Source organism: Balaenoptera acutorostrata, chromosome 8 (assembly GCF_949987535.1).
Source record: "Balaenoptera acutorostrata chromosome 8, mBalAcu1.1, whole genome shotgun sequence".
In the NCBI taxonomy this organism is placed as follows: domain Eukaryota; kingdom Metazoa; phylum Chordata; class Mammalia; order Artiodactyla; family Balaenopteridae; genus Balaenoptera; species Balaenoptera acutorostrata.
In genome coordinates this window covers 90056013-90077423 of record NC_080071.1, presented here as the reverse complement: position 1 = coordinate 90077423, position 21411 = coordinate 90056013, and the positions used below count along the sequence as shown (strand labels likewise).

The following is a 21411-nucleotide window of genomic DNA, read 5'->3' as shown; positions in this document are numbered from 1 at the left end:
AGAGGAGAAATCCAGGGGACATCCTTCTACCACACAGAGCCTAAACTCCTGGGCATGTGAGCTTCCCCTCAAAAGAGATGCTGAATGCTGAAATCCTCCTGCCCTCCCTCAAATCTGTTAATATCCCAGATAAATCTCTGGCCATGCCCTGTGAAGGAAGGGAACATTCCTGTTTATTTTGGAAACAGAAGAACTGAAGAGCTGACAGGTCATCTAAACAAACAATTTGAGTTTCAAAGGCTGGTTGCCATGTATAAAGGGATTTTATCTGCAAGTTTTATCAAATTGTAACTGACATGCATCAAGTACATCTAACTTTGGAAACTCACCTGAAATGGAGTGTCAGCTGGTATCTAAGGTGAAGGACCTCTCTAGGATTTGCTTGGCATTAGACGCACAAATCATATTATCACCCCAAAGGCACGCCTGCTACAAATAAAAGTCAGCCTTCAGAGGCCACTGGGGCGGAGATTCCTGGGCATAAAAGGTGCTGATTAACACCTGCTGCCCAGGAAGCCTAGACTGAAAGGGCAACCTGGCCTGATAGAACCTGAGGCCTTAATCTCCTTCCCAGGGATGGATATCTCTCTGAAGACTTTAAAGAAAAGGAAAAATGCCACAAAAATCTCCTGCCGTGTGGAAAACTAACTGCCTCAGAAATACACACTTGTTTGACAGCAAATACCTGGATTCTTCTGCTGAGAATAGTGTGCACTTTCAGAGCTGGGGTTCATCCCTTCCCAGCTTCCCTAGACAGAGGCTGTTACAGCCCCCATCTACCTGACCTTTAACCTGCAGGTCTTAGGGACGACCCCATAAATAATAATGTCGTGGGATTCATCCGGATGGACCGGACGGGGAACTGGGGAAGGAGGTTATTTGGAAAGCTTTCCTCTGAGCCGGAATTTGGAAGTGGCATTTGGATCTGTCGGTCAGGGGCTGTGTGCAAACCTCCTGTAGGTGCTGTACGTATGCAGGCATCCTCCGCAAAGGGGTACAAGTGGTGTGCAGGCCTCAGCACGGGCATCTCTCAATCCCAGCTTCTCGGCCTACTTAATAAGTTACTTGTTCATTTCAAAATTTTAACTAATTTAAATATTAAATACTAAATTATTTTGTAATTTATAAAAGATTGTATATTTGTATAATGTATGAATGTTAAACCAAGTAAATATGAAATTTTAACGAACATTTTAAAAATATGTATTTCGGAGAGATGAAAGAGGCAAGTACATTTCAAACAAAACAAAACGAAACAAAAAAAATCAATGGAACCCCAAATTGTAACCTCTTTCCAAAGGGTCATTATTTTTCACCCATGCCACCTTAACCAGAAGAAATTATTTTTCATTTCAAAGGAGAGTAAGATTTCTCACATACACAGCACCCCACTCTCCCCGCTGGCCAGGGTGGCAGCACCTCCTTCCAGAACAGTTCCTGTCATTGGCGGGGCGGGGCGGGGGGGGGCACCACCAAGCAGGCAGCAGCTGCCAAGGGGTGGGGGGCACACGTGGCGCCCCTGCTGCCCTGAGCCCACAGGGTGGCACCCACTCGCCCTCGCCCCTCACCACCAGCCCAGGTCCAGCGCTGTTATCAATCCCTATTTTCCAGACGAGGAAACCGAGGTACAGAGAGGTTAGAGAACACGCTCAAGGACACACAGCCAGAAAACGGCAAAACCAGGCGTCTGGTTCCAGAGGCCTCGTTCTCAGCCAACAAGCCGCACGTGCCCCGTGACCAGCTTGAAAGGGCTTCACAACACACCCATTACTATCCCGGTATGAAAACACAAGCAAACAAAAAATAGCCGAGTAGCATCACGGTATAAAATACGCACACTCTCAGACCCTCTGCCAGACGCGACGTGATGTATCCGTCGGTGGAAAACAATACACTTCCCCAATACTCTAATTCTGAACCGATTCCTCTGTTAGTGATCTACTCCTAAAAGTCAATAACCCACCAGAGCTGTAGGGCGTGGTATTCTTTAGGCACTGGTCGATGTTAAAGGCAGATGTAAAAATTACGGTAACTGTATTACATTTCTAGGTGCTATATAGAATTCAACATTTACTCCTGTCTCATAAACCTGAGATCTCAGTTTAAGGATGGGCGGGGGCAAAGCTAAAAGCTCTGTACAAACACAAGCTCCCTCCCAAGTGGCTCTGCGTGTGTCTGGCTGTCTTGGGAAAAGTGGATACACAAGGCAGTTAACTCAAGTGGGGCGGAACTGAGCTGAGGACAAAAGCACCAGGCCTGACATAACTCCCTTCCGCGGCCGTGCACGCATTCTGCTCCCGGGGAGGAACACAGGAGAGTCGTGGTGGGTGAAAAAGGGGCGAAAATTCTCAGAGAGGTGAGCATCTTGACCAGGTAAAATGGGACTGGACGGCAGCCCCCGGGCACGGGTCATCTCATCTGGTGCCCGCGGCCCGGCGTCAGCCTAGGCGCACAGATGGGAACGCCCGCCCGGGGTGGTCCAGCAGCTGCTAGGGGGGTAATTCCGAGCAGAGCCTCCGGGGGCCCACAGTCGCTCTTCCCACCAGGCCACGAGCTTTTCCTGATGCGGCCTGAACAGGACAATCTGCAGAAGAACTGTCAGAGCAAACATTCCAGACAGGGTGACGCTCCGGCCACGGGGACTCGGGATGCTACTTGAAGATGCTCTGCACGCGTCAGAACGGATGTCACCTGCTCCCGGGCAGAGACAAGGCCCCGGGAAAGGCCGGGCTTCCCACCTCAGGAGGCCACCTGGATCCCCTTCCACTGGCACGCAGAGAGCCAGAGGACAGGCCTGGGGGCGTCACACATCAAGGGCCACATGGACATCCCGGAGGGTGCATCCCAGGTCACAGCTTCCAGAAAGGGCTACCATGCCCTTGACCCTCGAGACACCTGCACACATGCAGACCCTCACTCCATCCCACCTTCACTGGGTTCAGGCCCAACACGCCTCCCGCTGCTAGATCAGAGCCTCACAGCCTGCCCAAAGCTGCCCAGTTTCTTCACATCTGAGCCTCTTTCCATCAACAAAGCAGATTTTCTCAATCTTCCATGAGCATACACTGAATTAGCACTCTTTGGTCTTGGGGGGGGGCGTCCCAAGAGGAAGCCCCATCATGGGCCCAGCTCCCTGCACTCTGACCTCTCCCATGTGAACCCCAAGTGCCTCTCACCAGGGCTACCTGCTGGCACGAACGATGAACAGGTTTTATGACACGATCTTATACTGTCGAGCCACAGTGCTTTCACCCAAAGCAGTAGTACTTGATGTAAAAAAGAGTGGAAATGTCAGCTTGACAGCAACACAGGTCCAAAGACACCATCTGTATCACGGTGTTAGAAAACTTGAGTATTTGAAAATAATATGGAATGCTCCAAATGACCTTGATTATACTCCACCCCGCTGGACAAACAATATGTTGCATCAGCGCTTACTACTCTGAAGGCTGTAAGTCAGTGCCAAGAGGAGGATCAATCGCTGTTCAATAAAATAGGAAGACGGCTTCTTCTAGGGACGCAGATGACTCTGGTTTTCAGGCAACGCACCCTCCAGGAGGAAAGCACAAGCAGGGATCACGAAAGGCAGGTTGAGGACGCAGCACTCAGAAATAAACACATATTTGGCTCGGATCAGGAATGAAATGAATCCACATGCTACTAATGGAGTTAACTCTGCTGGTTACAGGAATCAAGAGGGGAAAAAAAAAAAGGACCACTCTGCTCTCCCACTTATAAGCTGACAATTTAAAAAGAAGTAATTAACCGGGAGATCATTAGAAAATACGAGGTGAAGTAGTGAAAACAAAATACAATGTTAATTCATACTTGTGGCTTTGGAAATGCATTTGCCCCACCTGGGCCAGCTTACATGTGAGAGCAACCGTAAATCCAAGCATATCCACGTATTTCATATGTTCTATCTTTGGGTCTTTTGTAAAATATACTATAGGCAATCATTCTAAAGCAAAGCTATTCATTCTGGCCTTCCTGAGAATCAGCCACCGGGATTCTAAACTTCTAAACACCTACTTAAATAATGAGGCAGATGGGGCTCAGGGCAGTGAAATGACTTCTCTGGGCACCTTGAGCCCAAGTTTGCGGCCAAAACCAAACCTATTCCACTGACTCTGGACGCCGCGCCTTCTCCACATGGCAACTTAAAAAAGTCTCCCACGATAAACAGAACATTCCTTCCTGCCACCATCATCGACTTACTCACACACCTGAAATCAGTTTTCAAGGCAAGAACGCTAAGAGAAAGCAAAAAAGAAAGCAGCACAGGCTGCGAGAGAATCAGATTGAGATCACGCCGGGACATCACCCACCACCTTGAAGGCAGAAGGACAAATGGCTTCAGTACCATGAGGGGCTTGATGGCCTGACACGAGCCCAGGAAGCACAAGCTGTGGTGGCAGCTGCGGAGTGGCCATGGGGCAGAGGGGATGGGACAGATCACTTCCCCTAAGTCTCAGGTTAGCCAGCTGAATAAAGCAGCAGTCACAGGTACAGCCAGGTTTGGGGGGGCCGGGGGGAGCCGGGGAGCAGGTAGGAGATCAGTACAAGGAAATTACAGATAAATACACCTCTCTTTCTGTAACTTTGGGAGAAAGCTGCTTCCTGAGAGACCAGGTACAAAAATCATCAAAATCTTAGATCCTGAAAGGACTCCTGACCTTAAAAACTAATACGGGACTTGAAGACCACCAATTCTAAGCCCCAGACAACGAACACGGCACCCCTTCCAACATTCCCTGACTAGCCTGGGCTTGGCAGCCTCCTGTGACCGGGAACACTACACACAGGGAAGCAGCCCACCCCTCAGGTGAGAAGTGCCTGCCTAGTTCTGAGTCAACCTGGTCCTAATGCATTGCACTCGTCAGTGCTGACTACTGCGTCCTTCTTATGGCTGCATCTCAAAAACCGGGAGACAAGTCTCCACACTCCCAGGCTTCCCTTCCAAATTAAAATTCCCCAAGTGTCTTCAGATGAACTTGGCTTCCAGAGTCTTCCAGGAGCCAGATCAGGCAAGTAGATTAGGCGTCTTCTGTTAAATGCAAGAGAGGTCAGATTCTCAGAAGGTTGGCATTCTAGTCTGGCAAGTAAAATAACCAGAAGAATAAGATATTCAGGTATCCGGGAGCTATGGATGAGCGGTGGGCACCACGGAAGACAGCCTGCCTTGCTGGGTCCACCCCTCCACCAGTGACTGGGCCAGGGTCTAAGGGAGCGGGACTTAAGTTGCAGGAAAGCCAGTTACAGGTGTGCATCCCTAAGTCCCAAATCTTGTTACACATAGCTCACAGACCAACTGGTTTTTCCATTGTTTTAGAGCCCTTGCTAATTGGAGCAGGAAGGTACAAGATGGATCAACAAGCGCCGTCCCGTCCCCACCCCCATCAACTGAAGAAGTGGCATCTGAGTAATTCTGGTCTGTGTGAGAACGAGGGAGGGCAGGAGCTGCATCAGAGAGCCTGGTGGCATTGTTTACTGGGTCAATTCTCAAGTGTCTGACGGTCAGCAGCATAGCTGAAAGAAGTTGTTGCGATGACAGGCACAGGGGCCAGAGGGAACACAGATGCCCTTTGACAAGCATCTCAAACATGAATATCCACGCACACATGAATCTGTATTCCACTGGTACCCAAAGGCAGCCCTCGGAATAAAGGGAGTGGTCCTAAGTGTCGACCAAATGAAGGGCACGCTAAGTCAGGCAAAACCTTGCACCTGATGATCACACCTGAAACAGACCCAGTGCTTCATAACTATTCTCAACAAAGGACAATATTAGAAAGTAACCCTCTTTCTCCCTTTCACTCCCACCAAGTGAAGTGTGCCTCTTCAAATTATCTTCATTTGTTAGATAAGGAGAAGCCAAATGATCCTTTCCCAAGCCTCTGGCTGGTACGCCCTGGTACTGAAGGAGGGAACAGAGATTCCCATCCTCCAACCTATGAAGCTTATTTCTTTGTAAGCTTTCTGAATCTTCAGATCCATGAGTGATGTTAGAATTGAAAACCAACGTGAAAATGAAATTAACAAGAGATTATGAGAAAACAAAGGGTCAAGATGCATCTTTCAATTAAAACCAGCCAAATGAATAGATGTGTGCTAAGATTTTTTTAAATTACGGGAGCATCTACAGGTTTAAGTAAATGAACAGGAGAAAAAAAAACTAACAAATGTGAATGCCTACACCAATGGAAATGTATGAGAAACAGAATGCCTAAGGCTGTAACCTACAAACAAGTAAATATCATCACCACACCACACTGGACTCTAATCTGAGCTGAACAAAACCTAGACCAAAACGATGGTGGGCAGATGGTACTTTCTCTCAAAATGATGCAAAGACAATAATCACCCTTCTTTTTGCTAATCTGTTGACCTTAATACCAATTCTGTTCATCACCTGGGGATATAACTGCAGCTTGCAGCTGTACATACTTGATCTCAATCTTTGCCCTAATAAAAAACCTTTTCTTTTGCATTATTTTACTCATTGTCAGCATTTTAAATAAATATAATTTTTCAAATAATTACAGAAAAGACTAACAATAGCCTAAAGGCAATTTCCCATCATAAACAAAAACCTCATGCCAAAAAAAGAAAAGAAAAAAAAAACCTCCTGAAAACCATAACATCCTTTTTAATGGCTGACAGTGGCATTAGTCATATAGATCTGGTGAACACGAATGATTCTTTTAGGAGTCAACTATAGAAATCCCAACCAACTTGCTGGTGGAGAATCTCCTCTTTTCTACCTCGTAAACTCCTACTGATCCTGCAAGACCCAAATCATTTTATCTCTCTGTGAGGCCTTCATTCACTCCTTCCCCTCTTCAAGGACATTTGCTCCCCTTTTTGTGTCCCCCCCCATTCATCTCAGTTCCTCCCACAAACACCTATTACAAGTCTATGTGCCAAGTACAGTGCTCTTAATTCTACAAGAGAAAGAGGAATAGGACGCCCAGGAGGGACTCATTGACTATCAGAACTGGCAAACAAGGTTACTGTTACACATTAGGATTAGTGCTCCGATGGAGAAACAGTCATACCTTCCCCTAAGTATCCCATGAAGTTGGGATTCACGGGAACCTCTCCATCTCCCGCAACAGGCTACCGACCTTGGAAGTCAGGAACCGTGCCCTAGTAAGCCCTAGATCTCTGCTCCACTGCAGATTACACCACAGAAACTCAAATGTTTGTTAATGCAATAGAACAACAAAAAGACTGAAAATACAAAAAGTGGTACCAGTGCTTTACAGTTGGATCTTATACTTCCAAACAAAAGTACTTAATTGTATAACCGACCAGATGGCTGCAGTGGACCTATGTTAAAACTGGAGGATTTCTTTAGCAGATGTACTTTTGAACATCCCTTTGGGGGCAGGATATTCCAAGCCCAGCCAAGCCCAGATCACGAAAGATGCTAATAGGTGACTATGCTGAAACGTGGGCTCCAACTCAAGAAAATAAATGTGGCAAGACACAGCCTAAGCCTCCAGTGCCTGCTTCGAGGGTACCTGGCTGACCAGCGCAGCTCTGTCTGTACCCCAAGTGGGCTGCTCTGTCTCCAGGAAAACAATTCAACCTTATGACTAAAACGATGCGGATGTTCCTAAATTGCTACCTAGAGTCATTTATTAAAAAACAAAAACAAAACAAAACAAAAAAACAACACACACAAGTGAATTTCAAAACACTGAGTATGTAATTGGTTCAAAATGTCTCAAATGAAAAACTTGCAGTTACATCCTTTCTTTAAAACCCTGTATGTCTTTCTCAGCAACAAATCAAGTTCAAAAATAAAAATGCATCAAGTTATTTCAGTCATTTCATTTCACTGTTGCTTCCCCTCTTACTGAAAGTTTTTTTTTTTTAACTATAAAAGTCTATCACTCTACACAAATTGAGTGATACAAATCAACGGAATCAAAAATTAAAGAACAAAGCCACTCATCAAAATGTGCTGTCAAAAATCAGCTGTAAATTAGTAATTTAAAGAGCTAACCTCAGTCTGGGTTATCAAGGAATTTATTGCTGTAATCAATCCTCCCAGACAGCAATAGAACACCCTGAAAACACGTGCGGCCCTAGACTGGCACTGCCGGCATCTGGTTCCAAGGATGCCGGCAGCTGGTTCCATCCATCAGCAGGCTGGCCGGGATGCAGAGGGCCCTCGCCAGAGAGTGACACCCTACAGTGTAATAAATCATTTATGATGTGATCTTTCGCTGTATTACATGATAGTTGTGTCAACAGACTCTGCCCTAATACACGCGTATCAGATAACAGGAAACTGCCCTTGATCTGACATAAGGCCTCTCTGAAATGTTCTAGGGCTCCCTAACACTGATAGTTACACAAAGCTGACAGCAGCCACCCTGGAACCTGGGAGGCGACGGTTACACATCACGGTGGGGGGAGAAAGAGGAAGAGCCTCAACAGACCAACAGGGATTAAAAAGTACGAGAGAACCATCCAACAACAACAGGAGCTTTTCATTCTTTCATCCCAATGCCTTGAATTAAGATTATAAGAAAACCACAGCTATGTGATGTGTGAGCCTGTGTGCGTCTTTAAAATAAGACTCTAACCATCTTGCAAAGGAACCTTGCCTAAGTAAATTAACTCTAAGAGGCCAAGTAATTAATAATAATTAATTCGGTAGTCTTTTGAAGTTATTTTCCTATAGTCAGTTCAAACTTTTAACAGCTGAAAGAGTGTAACAAAAGGAAAATCTGCCTGATGACAAATCTCCTCTAAGGTCCTTTATACTTGAAAGGATGTCAAATTTTCATACAAAGTGGCTGAGATTTGAAACTAGTGACTGCTCCTCCCAATATATATATATCACATTACAGGTCTGCAACAGCTTACCTGTAACTCTGAAATCCAAACAGGTCTGAAAATGGAAGCTTTGTTCACAAATGCTTAGCAGTCTCTTGGTGGCAAAGCACATTTATCATACGGAGTGTGAATATCTCCGGCTTTGCTGCATTTTGCTAGTGTCTGATTACAGGGTGTTGCCCGACCTCACGGCCAGTGTTCTGTCACACACACCACTTTACCTTCCTAAAATCCGAATTTTCTTAAGTCCTGCAAATCTACCTGGCCCCATGGTTTAAGGCTCTGGGAACCTTCGCTCTATGGACGTTCACAGGGAGATTGAGCCTGGGTTCCATTGCATCTGAATGTTACCTGAGAGAATTCTACCCTAAATCCAAAACTTCATTTAAATAGCACCTAAAATTTGCACAATCTGTCATAGGAAGCAAATATATAAAAGTATGATAAAAATGAGAAGACCCAAAAGCTGTGGGGTGCACCTTTTACTTGTAATAGATACAGGCCTTACAAAAATCCTGAGAACGCTGACATTTCAGGTATTTTAGCCAAAGGCAGGTGAAGGAGGTAGTTTTGTGAGTACCTACAACTTTGAAGTAAGGCCCTAGAGTTCCAACTGTGTGTGCTGTAACCTAGTTCGCTAACATTTGGTTTTTCTGCACAACCCACAATGCTGTTATTCTCAGATGAAAGTAATTCCACCCTGAAAAGGAATGGCCACAGGGACAAAGCAACCAAGCATTATTTTAATTATTACTATTGTTATTGTCTTGTACTGCCCTAGAAGGGAAAATTCCCATACACTTCACACCTTTACTATTCCAAATCTACTATCAATCCATTTGACAGGAAACACCCAAACCCCAAAGCTTTTAACTTGTATCAATAGCCACCACAATGAAACACATTCTAAGTGCTGTCCGGCCGGCTCCCTCCTCCTCCCACTGAGGTCCCCCTCCCTCTCCCCCTGAGGTGTACCTGCCTAGGACCCAGGCAGCTAATGACTATTTTCTACAAAGCCCCTGAGAACAAAGATGCAAGCCTGCCATTAGAGGAAGAAAGGGCTGCCTGCATATCTGAACTTCCACCGAACACAACTGATGGCAGCGGTAGCTCCATACAAACCAAGTGTCTCAACAAAACAACTCACATCATTTTTTAATATTTTAAAGGCACGTGGGAAGGGGTTGAGATAATGGTTGGAATCAAACACGGTGTTTTCTACAGTATTCCAAGGCAGGTTAAAACAAAGGATGTGTGCAGCAAGTTAAACTAATGCAAGCCGGACAACAGGTAACTTGATGCTATACAACCTCGCTAATCAAAAAATTCAGATTTTAACACTACTTGCACATCTGACCGCTTGGTTTCAAATATTTTCCATCATATCCTGAGGCTCAAAGGGAGCGTATTAGAACATGACATCATCTGTCTTCAGTTTACCTTAAAAGTAACTTCAGTGAAGGCAGTGGTTTCTTTGTATTGTCTGGTTTTAATATATGCCCTCGGCAGTCAGCTCACCTGTGAAGCCCACTAAGGAAGAATACGCTCTCCGGGGATAGTGGGTTAGCAGGTGAAAAGCTCTGATGAAAAGCCCACATTGCAGTGCTTCAACTATCTCCATCTCTATCAGAAGCAGGGTTCTGATAATTAGCAGAAGGGACGTTACTAATGATTTTTCCGTGGTGAAGTGCACGGGGGACAATATTCTTAGGCATCCCCCTCACACCCCTCCCCATGAGAAGGGCGCAACAATTTGGCCTAAACCCCCACCCCCAGCCTCTTTAGGGCGATGTCCAGGCAGCACGTAGAGAGTTTTGCTGTTTCTGGAAGATTCTGACCCCCAAACAACTACCAGAAGGTCAGCTGATTCTTGCAAGAGAATGTCACCACACCTGCCTCCAGAACCTTCCCTGTTGGAGGTCCAGAGAACTGAGCAGAGAGTAGAGAACTGAGATCTCAGGATCAGCTGCGGGGCGGTGGTTTTCCCTGCCCGTGTGCTGTAATACGTTCCTAGGAAACAAGAGTCCCGGCCCAGACGAGCTCTCACCATATGATGCCACTTGGCAGGGAGGCTGTGGGCAGAGACCCATCTCTGACCACTGGAGTGAACTCTCTCTACCAAAGGGTGAGAGCTGCCAAAGCAGCGAGGCCACATCGCAGCACTCAGAGATGGTAGTGCCTACAGGGAGACCAGGCTTGGTGGGGGGAGGTAGAAATTAACCAAGATGAACACCGCCTCTCCTGGCCAGGCAGCACCTGCGTGGTAGCTTCCGGGGCAAGCCCCAGCTCCCTGCTGCAGCCCACAGGTATCCCAGCCGGCAAGCGCGCGGTGCAGCACGAGCTCACGGGCCCACTGATGGAGAACTGGCTGCGCCAGCATCTGCGGGAGAAAGGCACCGCTTGGCAAGGTGATGTCTCCCTAGACGGGCTCCCAGTGGCTAAAGCGACAGACCCTGAAAGGCACCAGCACACGCAGCTGGGAGCAGGGGCAGTCAAGAACTTCCAGAGCTGCAGTGTGACTGGGGAAAAACCGCAGTACCGGAGTTCACTTCCAGCACGGCCACTCGCCGGCTGGTGACCTGGGAGGGCAGGTCCCTTAGCCGTTCCCAAGTCCCGGCGTGTTCTGCCAGGCAAGCCGCTGCGGGGCCCCCGGCCGGTGCCCACCACTGCCCTCCCCTGCCCGGCCGCGCTGCCCACCTCTGCGCGGGGACCCGTCGATGCTCTCGGCGCTGGACGAGTGCGCGTCGGCCGGGGCCCGCCGCAGGCTGCTGAAGTAGCCGCGCGGCCGCGAGGCGCCGCTCCGCGGGGAGGGACCGCCGCCGGTCGCGCCGTCCCTGCGCGCGAAGATGCCGCTGAAGAAGCGCAGCAGCCGGTGCTCCAAGGCCGCGCCGGAGCCCGCGGCCGCCGCCCGCGCGCGCTCCAGCCGCTGCAGGTCGCTGTTGTCCAGCGTGCGGTTCTTGCTCTTGCTGCGCTCCCAGCGCTCCAGATCCGAGAGCGCGTCGTTCTTGCTGAGCACCTCGCCCACGTCCAGGGTGTTGCGCTTCTCCGAGGCGGGCTGCCCGGAGGCCGCGGGCTCCAGGGCGGCCCCGGGGTCGGCCACGGCCTCGCCGCCCGGAGCCCAGGCCAGGCTCCCGGAGCTGCTGTGGCGCCTCCCGCGGCCCAGGGCCTGGCCCCGCGGCGCCTCGGGCCCGCTCCAGTGCCTGAAGCTGAGGCTCCGCCGCAAGGGCGCGGCTCGAGCCCCCTCCACGTCGGGACTGCCGGGAGCGGGCGAGCCGGGCCCCTCGTCCACTGCCGGGGGGCTGCCGGCCAGGGCCTCGGGCTCCGGGCCGCGTGCGCACGGCCGGAGCCGCCCGAGCTCCAGCTGCCCAGTGCTACGGGTGCGGAAGGTGCGGAAGTCCCAGCCGCGAGGCCGGCGGCCCTCGGGGTCCTCAGCGCACGCCACCTCCTCCGCCTCCTCCACTAGCCGCCCGGGTGCGTCCGGGGAGCGCGCGGGCCGGGGCCTCCGAGCCGGGCGCGGGTCGGGGCCGCCGGGGCCCGGCGCGCCCAGCTGCTCCTTCCGGACCATGGTCACGGAGATGCGGTAGACGGTCTTCCTTGGGGGCGTCCCGCGCGGCATCGCGTCCGCGGGCGGTGACGCGGGTTCGCCGCTGTCGTCCAGCAGGTACATATCTCCCGGGACCGCGGCCGCCGCGCCGCCCGCCGGGGCTCCGCCGCATCCAGCGCGCCGCGGGCCGGGCCGCACGGTCGGGGCGGTCGCCGCGGAGGGCGGGCGAGCCCGAACAGGGTCCACGCCCCCCGCTCACCGCGAGGGCCGCGCTCAGGCTGCGGGAACGGCGCCCCTGGCGCCCGCCGGCCCGTGCGCCGCACGGCCCGAGTGCGGGGGTCCGGGTCCGGGGCGCCGAGCCATGGGCCGGCGGGGCCGGGCGGGCGGGCGGTCAGGCGTGGGGACTGTCTCGCCGGCAGGTGCGGTCGCGGCGCGCAAGGCCCGGGGCGGGCGGCGGCGCCCGCGGCTTCATTGTCTACGGCGCGGGGCCCGCTCTCATTCTCGGGCCTTTTCTGCACAGTTTGGCGGCTCCGCAGCCTCCTCCACTCCGTGGGCTCGGGACACGCGGGCAGCTGCGCCGGCCGCGGGCGAGGGGCTGGCGGGCGGCGGTTTAAAATGGAAATGCGCGCCGGAGTGGGGCGGGGCGGGCAGGGGCGGGCGGGCAGGGGCAGACCGGCAGGGACCGCGGGCCGCGCGCCCAGCCCGGCTGCCGAGTCCCGGGAGCGCGGCGGCGGCGGCGGGCGCGCGGCTCGGCGGCCAGGCCTAAGCGCCGGGGTGGATCGCCGCCGCCGCGCGGACCGGAGCCTCCGGGGCATTGGCGGTGGGGGGTGGGGAGGAAGGAGCGAGCGCCCGCCTGAACCGACACTCCGGGGCTTGGCTTGCAAAAGCAAACAGAATATGGACCATCTCTCACACCTGCTGAGGGTTTATAGGAAGAACCTCTCCTAATCAAGGAGCTTTGAAGGAGCGACTCAAAAGGCTTGTTTTCAAAATCAAGGTATCTTAGGTACTTGTTGCCTTAACTGTACAGAGGAGCAAGTGCACCCCCAGGAAGGAGAGAACAAAGAAGGGCCCAGGAAGGCAGCATCCGGCGATGGGGGTGCGGTTCACACCAGTGCCCTCCAAGTGAAGGACCGTGCAGTTTCACTCCTAGAATAATATTTTGGAGTATCTTCCCAACGGGTGGGGAAAAACTCCTGACAGGCAGGCATTTGCTGTCTTGGATAACAGGCCAGAGAATACAGTGGCTAAGAGCAGGAGAAAGCAAAGAAGGCTGCCCGTCCCAGCCCTGCTTGTTCATTTCCTTCCTAGAGGGCTCAGTTTGTACACCTGTCAAGGGGGGATGGAAAAGAAATACAAAAACAAAAACCCAGTACCTAAACTCTGAGCATTCTTGTGAGGGCTGAATTAGCTGAGGCTATGGGCAGGCATTCTGTGTAAGTGCTAAATATTTACCATTAGTATTGGTTTTTTTAATCAACAGGTTGTTTTTGTTTTTAAATATTTATTTACTTTGGCTGCACTGGGTCTTAGTTGCAGCACGCAGGATCTTTTAGATGTGGCATGTGGGATCTAGTTCCCCAACCAGGGATCGAAGCCGGGCCCCCTGCATTGGGAGCGCAGAGTCTTGGCCGCTGGACCACCAGGGAAGTCCCTTTACCATTAATATTTAGTGTTGATTTTTCTCCCATCATCTTCCCACCAGCTACCTCTTGGCTCTGTAGATACTGGTTCTTCATATTATCTGATGCAGCACTATATTCACACGTACTTGATCAACACATAAGTTCTTCATGCTGTCCTGAACATAGATCTCTCTGTTTAAAAGCTTCAGAAGGAAAATGTGGTAAAGATAAGGTCCACTCATCAAACCGGATGCTTTTACACAGCCTTCTCTAGGCCTGGAAATGCCAAAGACTGCTGGGAGGCTGTTTCTAAGAAAAGTGCTCGAGGCCAGGCCAGGTGTGACTCTGGGATTAGACAGCTGTTTGCAAGTGCTGATTTCCCTTCTTTAATCTCTTAACAAGTAATTATGGGGCAACTGTTGTGTTTATGGCACTGAAAAGGATATGAAGATGAATTGTGAGGTTTCTTACAAAGGAGGTTATAACCTAGGAAATCTGGATTTTACCTCAGAGTGAAATGAAATATTTGGATTGGATGAAATAAACCAAAAGTTGGTTGAGTTTATTTTTAAAAACATACTTTATGGCATAGAGGATTTTTAGGGCAGTGAAAATACCCTGTATGATATAATAATGATGGATACGTGTCATTACACATTTGTCCAAACCTATAGAATGTGCAGCACTAAAAATGAACCCTAATGCAAACAATGGACTTCGGGTGAGGATGACGTGTCAGTGTAGTTTCATCAGTTGTAACAAATGTACCACTCTGGCGGGGTATGTTGATGGTCCAGGATGCTCTGCATGTACTGGGGGGTGGGGCTGGGGCGGGGGTGGGGATGTGGGAATTCTCTGTACCTTTTCAATATTGCTATGAACCAAAAACTACTCTAAAAAATAAGGATTTTTTTTTAAGTACTTTAAAACACATTTGACCACCCTCAGTGGCTCTACCTGGACACAAAATTGCCACTGTCACAGGCTCACAAGCTCCATCCACCTGCTCTTGGCACTAAAGGATTCAGGAATGTGTCTCTCACATGTCCTCACTGCAAAGATAGGGACCTCAGGACAGATCAGTCTTACCTTTTGAGTTTCAATAAAAAGCCCCCTTTGTGTAAGACACACAGATCACCAACTTCTAGAGCTAGAGCCAGGCAATAATCATCTATCAGAATGAGGTTTCTAGAACCCATAGGTTAGGGGAATGTGAAGGCTCAGAGAGGGTGTGTGCTTTCCCCAAGGCTACGCAGCTCATAGCTGAGAGCTAAACTTGGGGTCACACTGCCTGTGCCCATTTCCATGCTTCAACGTCATTTCTTTTGTCAGCGTTCTGTTTTGTGGACATCAGAGAGAGAAACAAATGTGTGACTATTACTGCATTTGACACTAATTGAACACAAATGATATCTCAACATCTCAGCAAGTTTTCACTTTTTCATTTTTCCATTTGTTCATTTATTCATCAAATATATATATTGGGCATCTACTGTGGCACTCCGCAGTGAGAAGGTAGAGTCTCTCTGTCCTCCGAGAATTCACAAACCTGTGAAAGACGCTGCAGTTCGCAAGGCCAAGTGATGTAACATACAAAGACAGAGAGGAGAATGAAAGGGTGGTACAGGGCAGGGCCCAGCATGGTCTGATGGACAAGCTCCCAAAGAGACAGCAAAAGCCTCCAATTTTACAGCTGTCGAGACTTAAAGGTCCACCAGGTCTATAAGCAGACAAACTGAAATTCAGCAATGCAGAGAGGCCAGGATCTCTGTTAGGACCAGAATCCAAGGCCCTAACTTAGCCTGGCATCCATTCTCACTAGTGTTTGAGACCATGGCAACTTCCAAACATTGAGATGAATTTTAATATGAAATCAGCTGCCCCATAAGATATAAAGTATATCTTGTTATGTTGGGCATTCACACAGCCCAAGGGGGGGAAAGAGCATTTCTTTAGAACTCAAATATTGAACTGTTAGGGTCCTTCCAATCACTCCGCGGTTGTCTGGAATTCAGCCCGGGTTTTGCACTTTGCCGCCCAAGGATGCAAGCTGCAGAGTAGAAGATTCCATTCTATCCACCTTAGATAACTTGGAATCTTAGATGACACTGAATGTGGAGACCTCTTTCTGCTATAGCCGGTGTTGTTCACTATCTTTCAGTGCTTTCTGCCTCACAAGTAGCACCCATTTTCCATACCAATCGTAAGGATTCCGTGTGAGGCCTGATCGTCTGCACTGAAAAACCTGGGAGAATGGCCTCTCCCTACTGCCCTGGATACATGGGCTCTTCCGATGCAAAGAAGACAGAGAGAGGCTCAGACAGAACCTGCCCCTCCAAAATCGAAATCCTTTCTCACAGCCAGACCTGCCTTTGAAAAATAAAAATACTACTACTATATGTGTTCAGGTGGGCATGACCGCTTTATCTTCCTGTTGCTTTTTAAAGCAGCCCTGCTAGACCATTACTTCTTGAATTTTTCCATGCCATGGAGTATATCTGTATCACCATTTTGGCTTTAAAAAAAAAAAAAGAACGGAAGACTGTAGTCGATCTCACTGCCACATCAAAACCGAGCAGCCGGCAGGCAAGCAGGCAAAGCCTTGGCACTGCAGAGATGCCAATGTCAGAAAGGGAAGGACCATATGGGGGTCCAGGAGAGGGGGCCAGCCCTACCTACGCCCCCATTCATCACCTCGGCAGCTGGCTTCCCTCCCCCCGTCCCAAGTTTATGAGATCCTTTGGCCACCCTCCCACAACTTCCCTGTCCCGGGCCATTTCTAGCTGCCTATAAATTAAACATCCTGCATGAAAATACTATTTTGCAAGCTTTCCTAGAGCTGATCAGCCTTGTTTAAAGGAAACCCCTGGTAGTCAGCAGAGCCATCTGTTCCGCAAGCTGACTTTCCAACTAACAGAACTTGCCAGCCAGTCATCACATTTACAGGATCCTCGCAGAACCACATCTGTGGGCAACAGAAACCTGCAACCTGTGGACCGTGCCCTGGCCTCTGCACCCCCACCCCAGGAGCCATCAAAGGATCCCTCCCCCTGTCACGGGGCACGTGACAGCCTCTTTTCTGGCAGCAGGTTGACTGACAGATACAAATAGGAAGCAAAGACAGACATGTATGTTTTCCTAACAATTTCATGTTTTACCTTTTGGCAGAAGACTCGAGTCAGATCCTTGCAGGAGGAAGGGTTTCTGATCTAAGATCTATCGTGATGCTCAGCTTCTGCAATCACCCTGCCTGGGCTGAACTCATTAGGGGCCCCATTTCCCCTCATTTTATAAACTGCAGGTTCAAGTGGAACTCAAGTGAGAGGCCCTTGAGTCACAGAAGGACAAGGCACGTGCTCAGTTCCTGTGGCAAGGGCATTCAGCAGAAGAAAGGCCACACCTCTGAGCACCTACATCTTACCGGCATTCTTGCTCAAGGACCGACAGCGATGCAGTCACTGCCAGCCTAACGACGGGACCGTGTGACGTGTACGGATGCACAGACATCCCAAGGGAGCGCCTGTGCTCCACACGCTTCCATTTTAACAGGAAGCCCCAAGGTGCAGCCTCAACAGGCAAGACAGCCACACTCCAGGCTTGAGAGTGAGGAAACCAGGTCAGCGACTACTGGTCACAACTGAACTTGGTGTGACCTTAGAAGAAAGGGTTTTCTCAATCCCCTGCCCGTCCGAAGGCATCCTCAGATCTGAGAATCAGGCAGTTTTGTCCCCATGGAAGCCAGACAGCTGGGTGCCCCTACGGGTGGGCCGGAGACCCACGCACCCACCCCCAGCGGTAGCTCAAGTCCAGCTGAGTATCCTGCCAGCAGAGGTTTCTCTGGGAGACCCTCCTGCGGATTCCAGGTGACAGGTGATCGCTACAAGATGCTGGCGGTCGGCCCCACACCTGCGCGGGGCAGCAGCGTGGGCGCTCACACTTGACTTGCAGACGATTTCACGTCGAAGGTGAATCAGGAACACACACCCTGACAGTCGGTGGACCTCTGACAGCGGGGGTTGACAAGTGTCACAAATAACCACCAACCAGAAGAAAGTGTTACATGTGATAAGAAGAAGGCGGGGAAGAGGAAGGCAGAAGATTATTATTTCTACCTGAAACACTCAAAAAAAAAAGGTTTCCGAAAGGGAAGTGGTACCTGGCCTTCATCCAGAGCGGGGTGTGTCCAGCGCAGCGCTCTGGGCATTCTGGGCTGGGCTATTCTTGGTAGGGGCGCTGTCTGTGCATCGTAGGATGTTCAGTTAGCAGCACGCTGGCCTCTGCCCACTAGATGCTGGGAGCACCCCTCCCCCCGTCGGCAGATACTGGCAAACGTCTCCTGAAGGCAAAATGCCTCGGGCGGGTCCAAAGGCACAGGCGAGACACACCCACGTGAAAAGGGGACTAGGGGTTCCCGTCTTCTCAGCTTTTCATTTTACCATTTTATTATTTCAGCCAGTCCTGCCTGCCTCTGTTTGTAGTAATGAAAAGCTCTAGACAATCTCTATAAAAAGAGAAGCAATGACGTCCTGTAATCCTTCCCAAAATACGGAGAATAGCAGGAGTTCCAGAGGAGGCCACTACTGGTCCTCATTCTGTGACAGACACGTCATCAGTTACAATTAGTTTAAATGAATAAGTATCATGGATGTGATTAAAACGCTGGAAAGGAAAAAACTGAAGTTTGGCCTACCTTAATTATTTAAAATCCAAAGCAATGTTGTATTACTTTTAATCAGAAAATGTCCTAAGCAAGATGCTTGGAGGCTTGGACCCAGGAGTGCCTTCCAGCACTGCCCAGGTGTAGACAGAGCACCTGAGGGCACGTGGGATCTCAGCTCCTGCCACGAGCCCCTGCAGGGACTTGTGCGCAGGCCTGACGGGCCACAGACCAAGGGCTGGAGGTACTTTGTCACACGGTCCGCTCCTGCACTAGCTCAGGGTGACATCACTCCATCCTTTGCAAATGGGAACCGCTGTTTAAATTACAACAAGCTAGAGCTGGAAGAGATTTTAATTTGACCCATTTCACAGATACAGCAGCTGAGTCCATGGGAAGCCACCTGCCTGAGGCCAAAGGGGAGGAGCAGAGGAGAGGGCCCTCCACACAGCTGGAACAGGAGCCCCTAGGAAACCTCAGAGCCACTTAAGCAGACCAGGGAGGAGCAGTCTGGATTTCAGAAGTGTGCCCCTTGTCAGTTATGAGTAGATTCTCACTCCCAAATACAGGAGTGTGTGAGAAACATCTTCGTGGTCTTCCTTGCTAAGTGTCAGGCACAAGTGACTTAAGATGCTGACAGAATGAAAGCCAAGCCTACTCCCTGTCACTTTATGGAAACAAATGCCAACACCCCATGGAGTGACAACCAGAGCAGCTCCCACCTAATGTCACCCTTGCGATGCCGGGCGCTGGGCTGCAGCCGGTGCTCCCCGCAAGGACGCTCCCCTTTCCCGGCCTCCCGCTCTCTGTGGCAGTTCAGCTGATGAGTCACAAGGATTTAATCAAGGGCAGCACACAACTCTGCACCTGTCCCCTGAACAGCTGCAAAGAAGCTCTGGAATTTGTGTGGAGAAAACCCAAGAAACTCCTACAGATTACCTAACCCTCCCAGCCTTCGAGTGCATGAGGGGCCGAGGGGCCGGGCTGATCTGGTAACATTTTCCTCTGCAGGATCCACCAGAAGGGATTCTCCTAACAATAACATCTGCCCGATCGTCGACAATGAAAACCCAGGGAAGAGCCTTTTGGCCGGAACTGCCATCTTCCAGTAATTCGCCAAAATGACCAACACAAAGGGAAAGAGGAGGGGCACCGGCTACATGGTCTCTAGGCCTTTTAGAAAACATGGAGTTGTTCCTTTGGCCACATACATGCGAATCTACAAGAAAGGTGATATTGTAGATATCAAGGGAACGGGCACTGTTCAAAAAGGAATGCTCCACAAATGTTACCACGGCAAAACTGGGAGAGGCTACAACGTTACCCAGCATGCTGTTGGCATCACTGTAAACAAACAAGTTAAGGGCAAGATTCTTGCCAAGAGAATGAATGTGCATATCGAGCATATTAAGCACCCTAAGAGCCGAGACAGCTTCCTGAAACGGGTGAAGGAAAATGATGAGGAAAAGAAGGGAGCCAAAGAGAAAGGTACTTGGGTTCAACTGAAGCTCCAGCCTGCTCCAGCCAGGGAAGCACACTTCGTGAGAACCAATGGAAAGGAGCCTGAACTGTTGGAGCCCATTCCCTATGGATTCGTGGCATGATGGGTGTAAAGAAAATAAAAGACCTGGACTGTAAAAAAAAACAAAACGAAACACAGGGGAGAGTCTGATACGGACCCTCCTAACAGCCTCTGGAGTAAAAACAAAACACCACGAACTGTCAAAGAGCAGCCACCTAAGTGTGTGTGACAACAGCTGGACGTTCACCAGGCTGGTCTTTAGATCCATGACCCCAAAGATTCGTAAAATCCAGAACTTCTGTGAAACTAAGAATCGAGGACACAAATAATGCCGTGGGAATTATTATCCGCACTGCTACAAAGCTCACCATCAAGAAAAGCCTATTTGAACAAGAGTTATCGCTACTGCATCCTGTGTGGGATCTGGCTGCAGAGATATCTGGAAATCTTTCATCTGTGCCCAGGGGACTTGAAGGTTTGATATATTTTTCTCTAAGTGCTGAAAACAGCATGTGAAGATGCCTGTTCGAAGCCCAAATCCCCCCTCTGCCCCAAATCCGCAGTGGGAGACATGTGACCAGCCTCCTGCCTTCGTTAGCCAATGTGTCACCAGCTCCGTGGTCCCCAGGCTCGGAGGATAAACGCTCCACGGTGGCTGATGGCAGCAGCCAGCCCCTTGGTAGTTACAATTTGCATTAGAGCTCTGGGGACAGAAGACGAGCGGGTCGCCGGGATGAGTTCTGACACAGTAAGATGGAACAGAACATCTGTGCCTTCTCATCTGCTTGCCACACACTGGTCATCAGCACCCAGTGCACAAGGAGTAGGGGCGAGGGGTGAGGGGCTCCTGGAGCAGGAAGGTGGGAGGGCAGGGGGGCGCAGGGGAAAGGCAAGGCTGGGTCTCTAGCCCAGACAACTAGGGCAGCTCTGAGCTTCTTTACCTAGTTATGATGTTGTCCTACGCTTGCCTCCTTTCAAAAATCACCACCAACCCCAGGACCTTCCATGAAAAAAGATGGACCGAGGGGGGAGTGATAAATCAGCCACGGCCAAACAATCCACAGGACTCAAAATCTTTACTGACTCTCCCCTCCAGCGTCATCGCTGTCCCCCCAGGAGTGTTGCTAACACTTCTATGATCTGCCTGGCAATGAACCAGCACAAGACTTTCCAAATTTGGAAAAGGAGGTTCACGACGCCTAGCCTGCCA

The 21411-nt window shown here is 50.2% G+C and overlaps 2 protein-coding genes across 13 annotated transcripts in view; one reads left to right on the top strand and one right to left on the bottom strand.

Annotated features, from left to right (window-relative positions):
* The window catches only part of AGAP1 (ArfGAP with GTPase domain, ankyrin repeat and PH domain 1), a 551312-nt gene that overhangs the window by 383707 nt on the left and 146194 nt on the right, over window positions 1-21411 (bottom strand). For 4 of the 12 annotated variants that reach the window (XM_057550988.1, XM_057550993.1, XM_057550991.1 and 1 more), the window contains exon 1: window positions 11551-12991. The exons of 4 other annotated variants lie outside the window; for them this stretch is intronic. In XM_057550988.1, the coding sequence (XP_057406971.1) occupies window positions 11551-12520 (970 nt within the window). In that variant the 5' untranslated portion in view covers window positions 12521-12991. Of the gene's footprint in view, window positions 1-11550; window positions 12992-21411 lie in introns of those variants that run through there. 4 more of the 12 variants (XM_057550986.1, XM_057550990.1, XM_057550987.1 and 1 more) reach the window with 2 other exon arrangements.
* LOC114238211 (60S ribosomal protein L21-like) lies at window positions 19796-20283 on the top strand. The gene has a single exon (XM_057550995.1). It carries the CDS (start codon window positions 19801-19803, stop codon window positions 20281-20283), a length of 483 nt encoding a protein of 160 aa, XP_057406978.1. The 5' UTR covers window positions 19796-19800.

Excerpts from the sequence above, each read along its gene's own strand:
- LOC114238211 (XM_057550995.1), top strand. The coding sequence starts at position 19,801 with ATGACCAACACAAAGGGAAAGAGGAGGGGCACCGGCTACATGGTCTCT.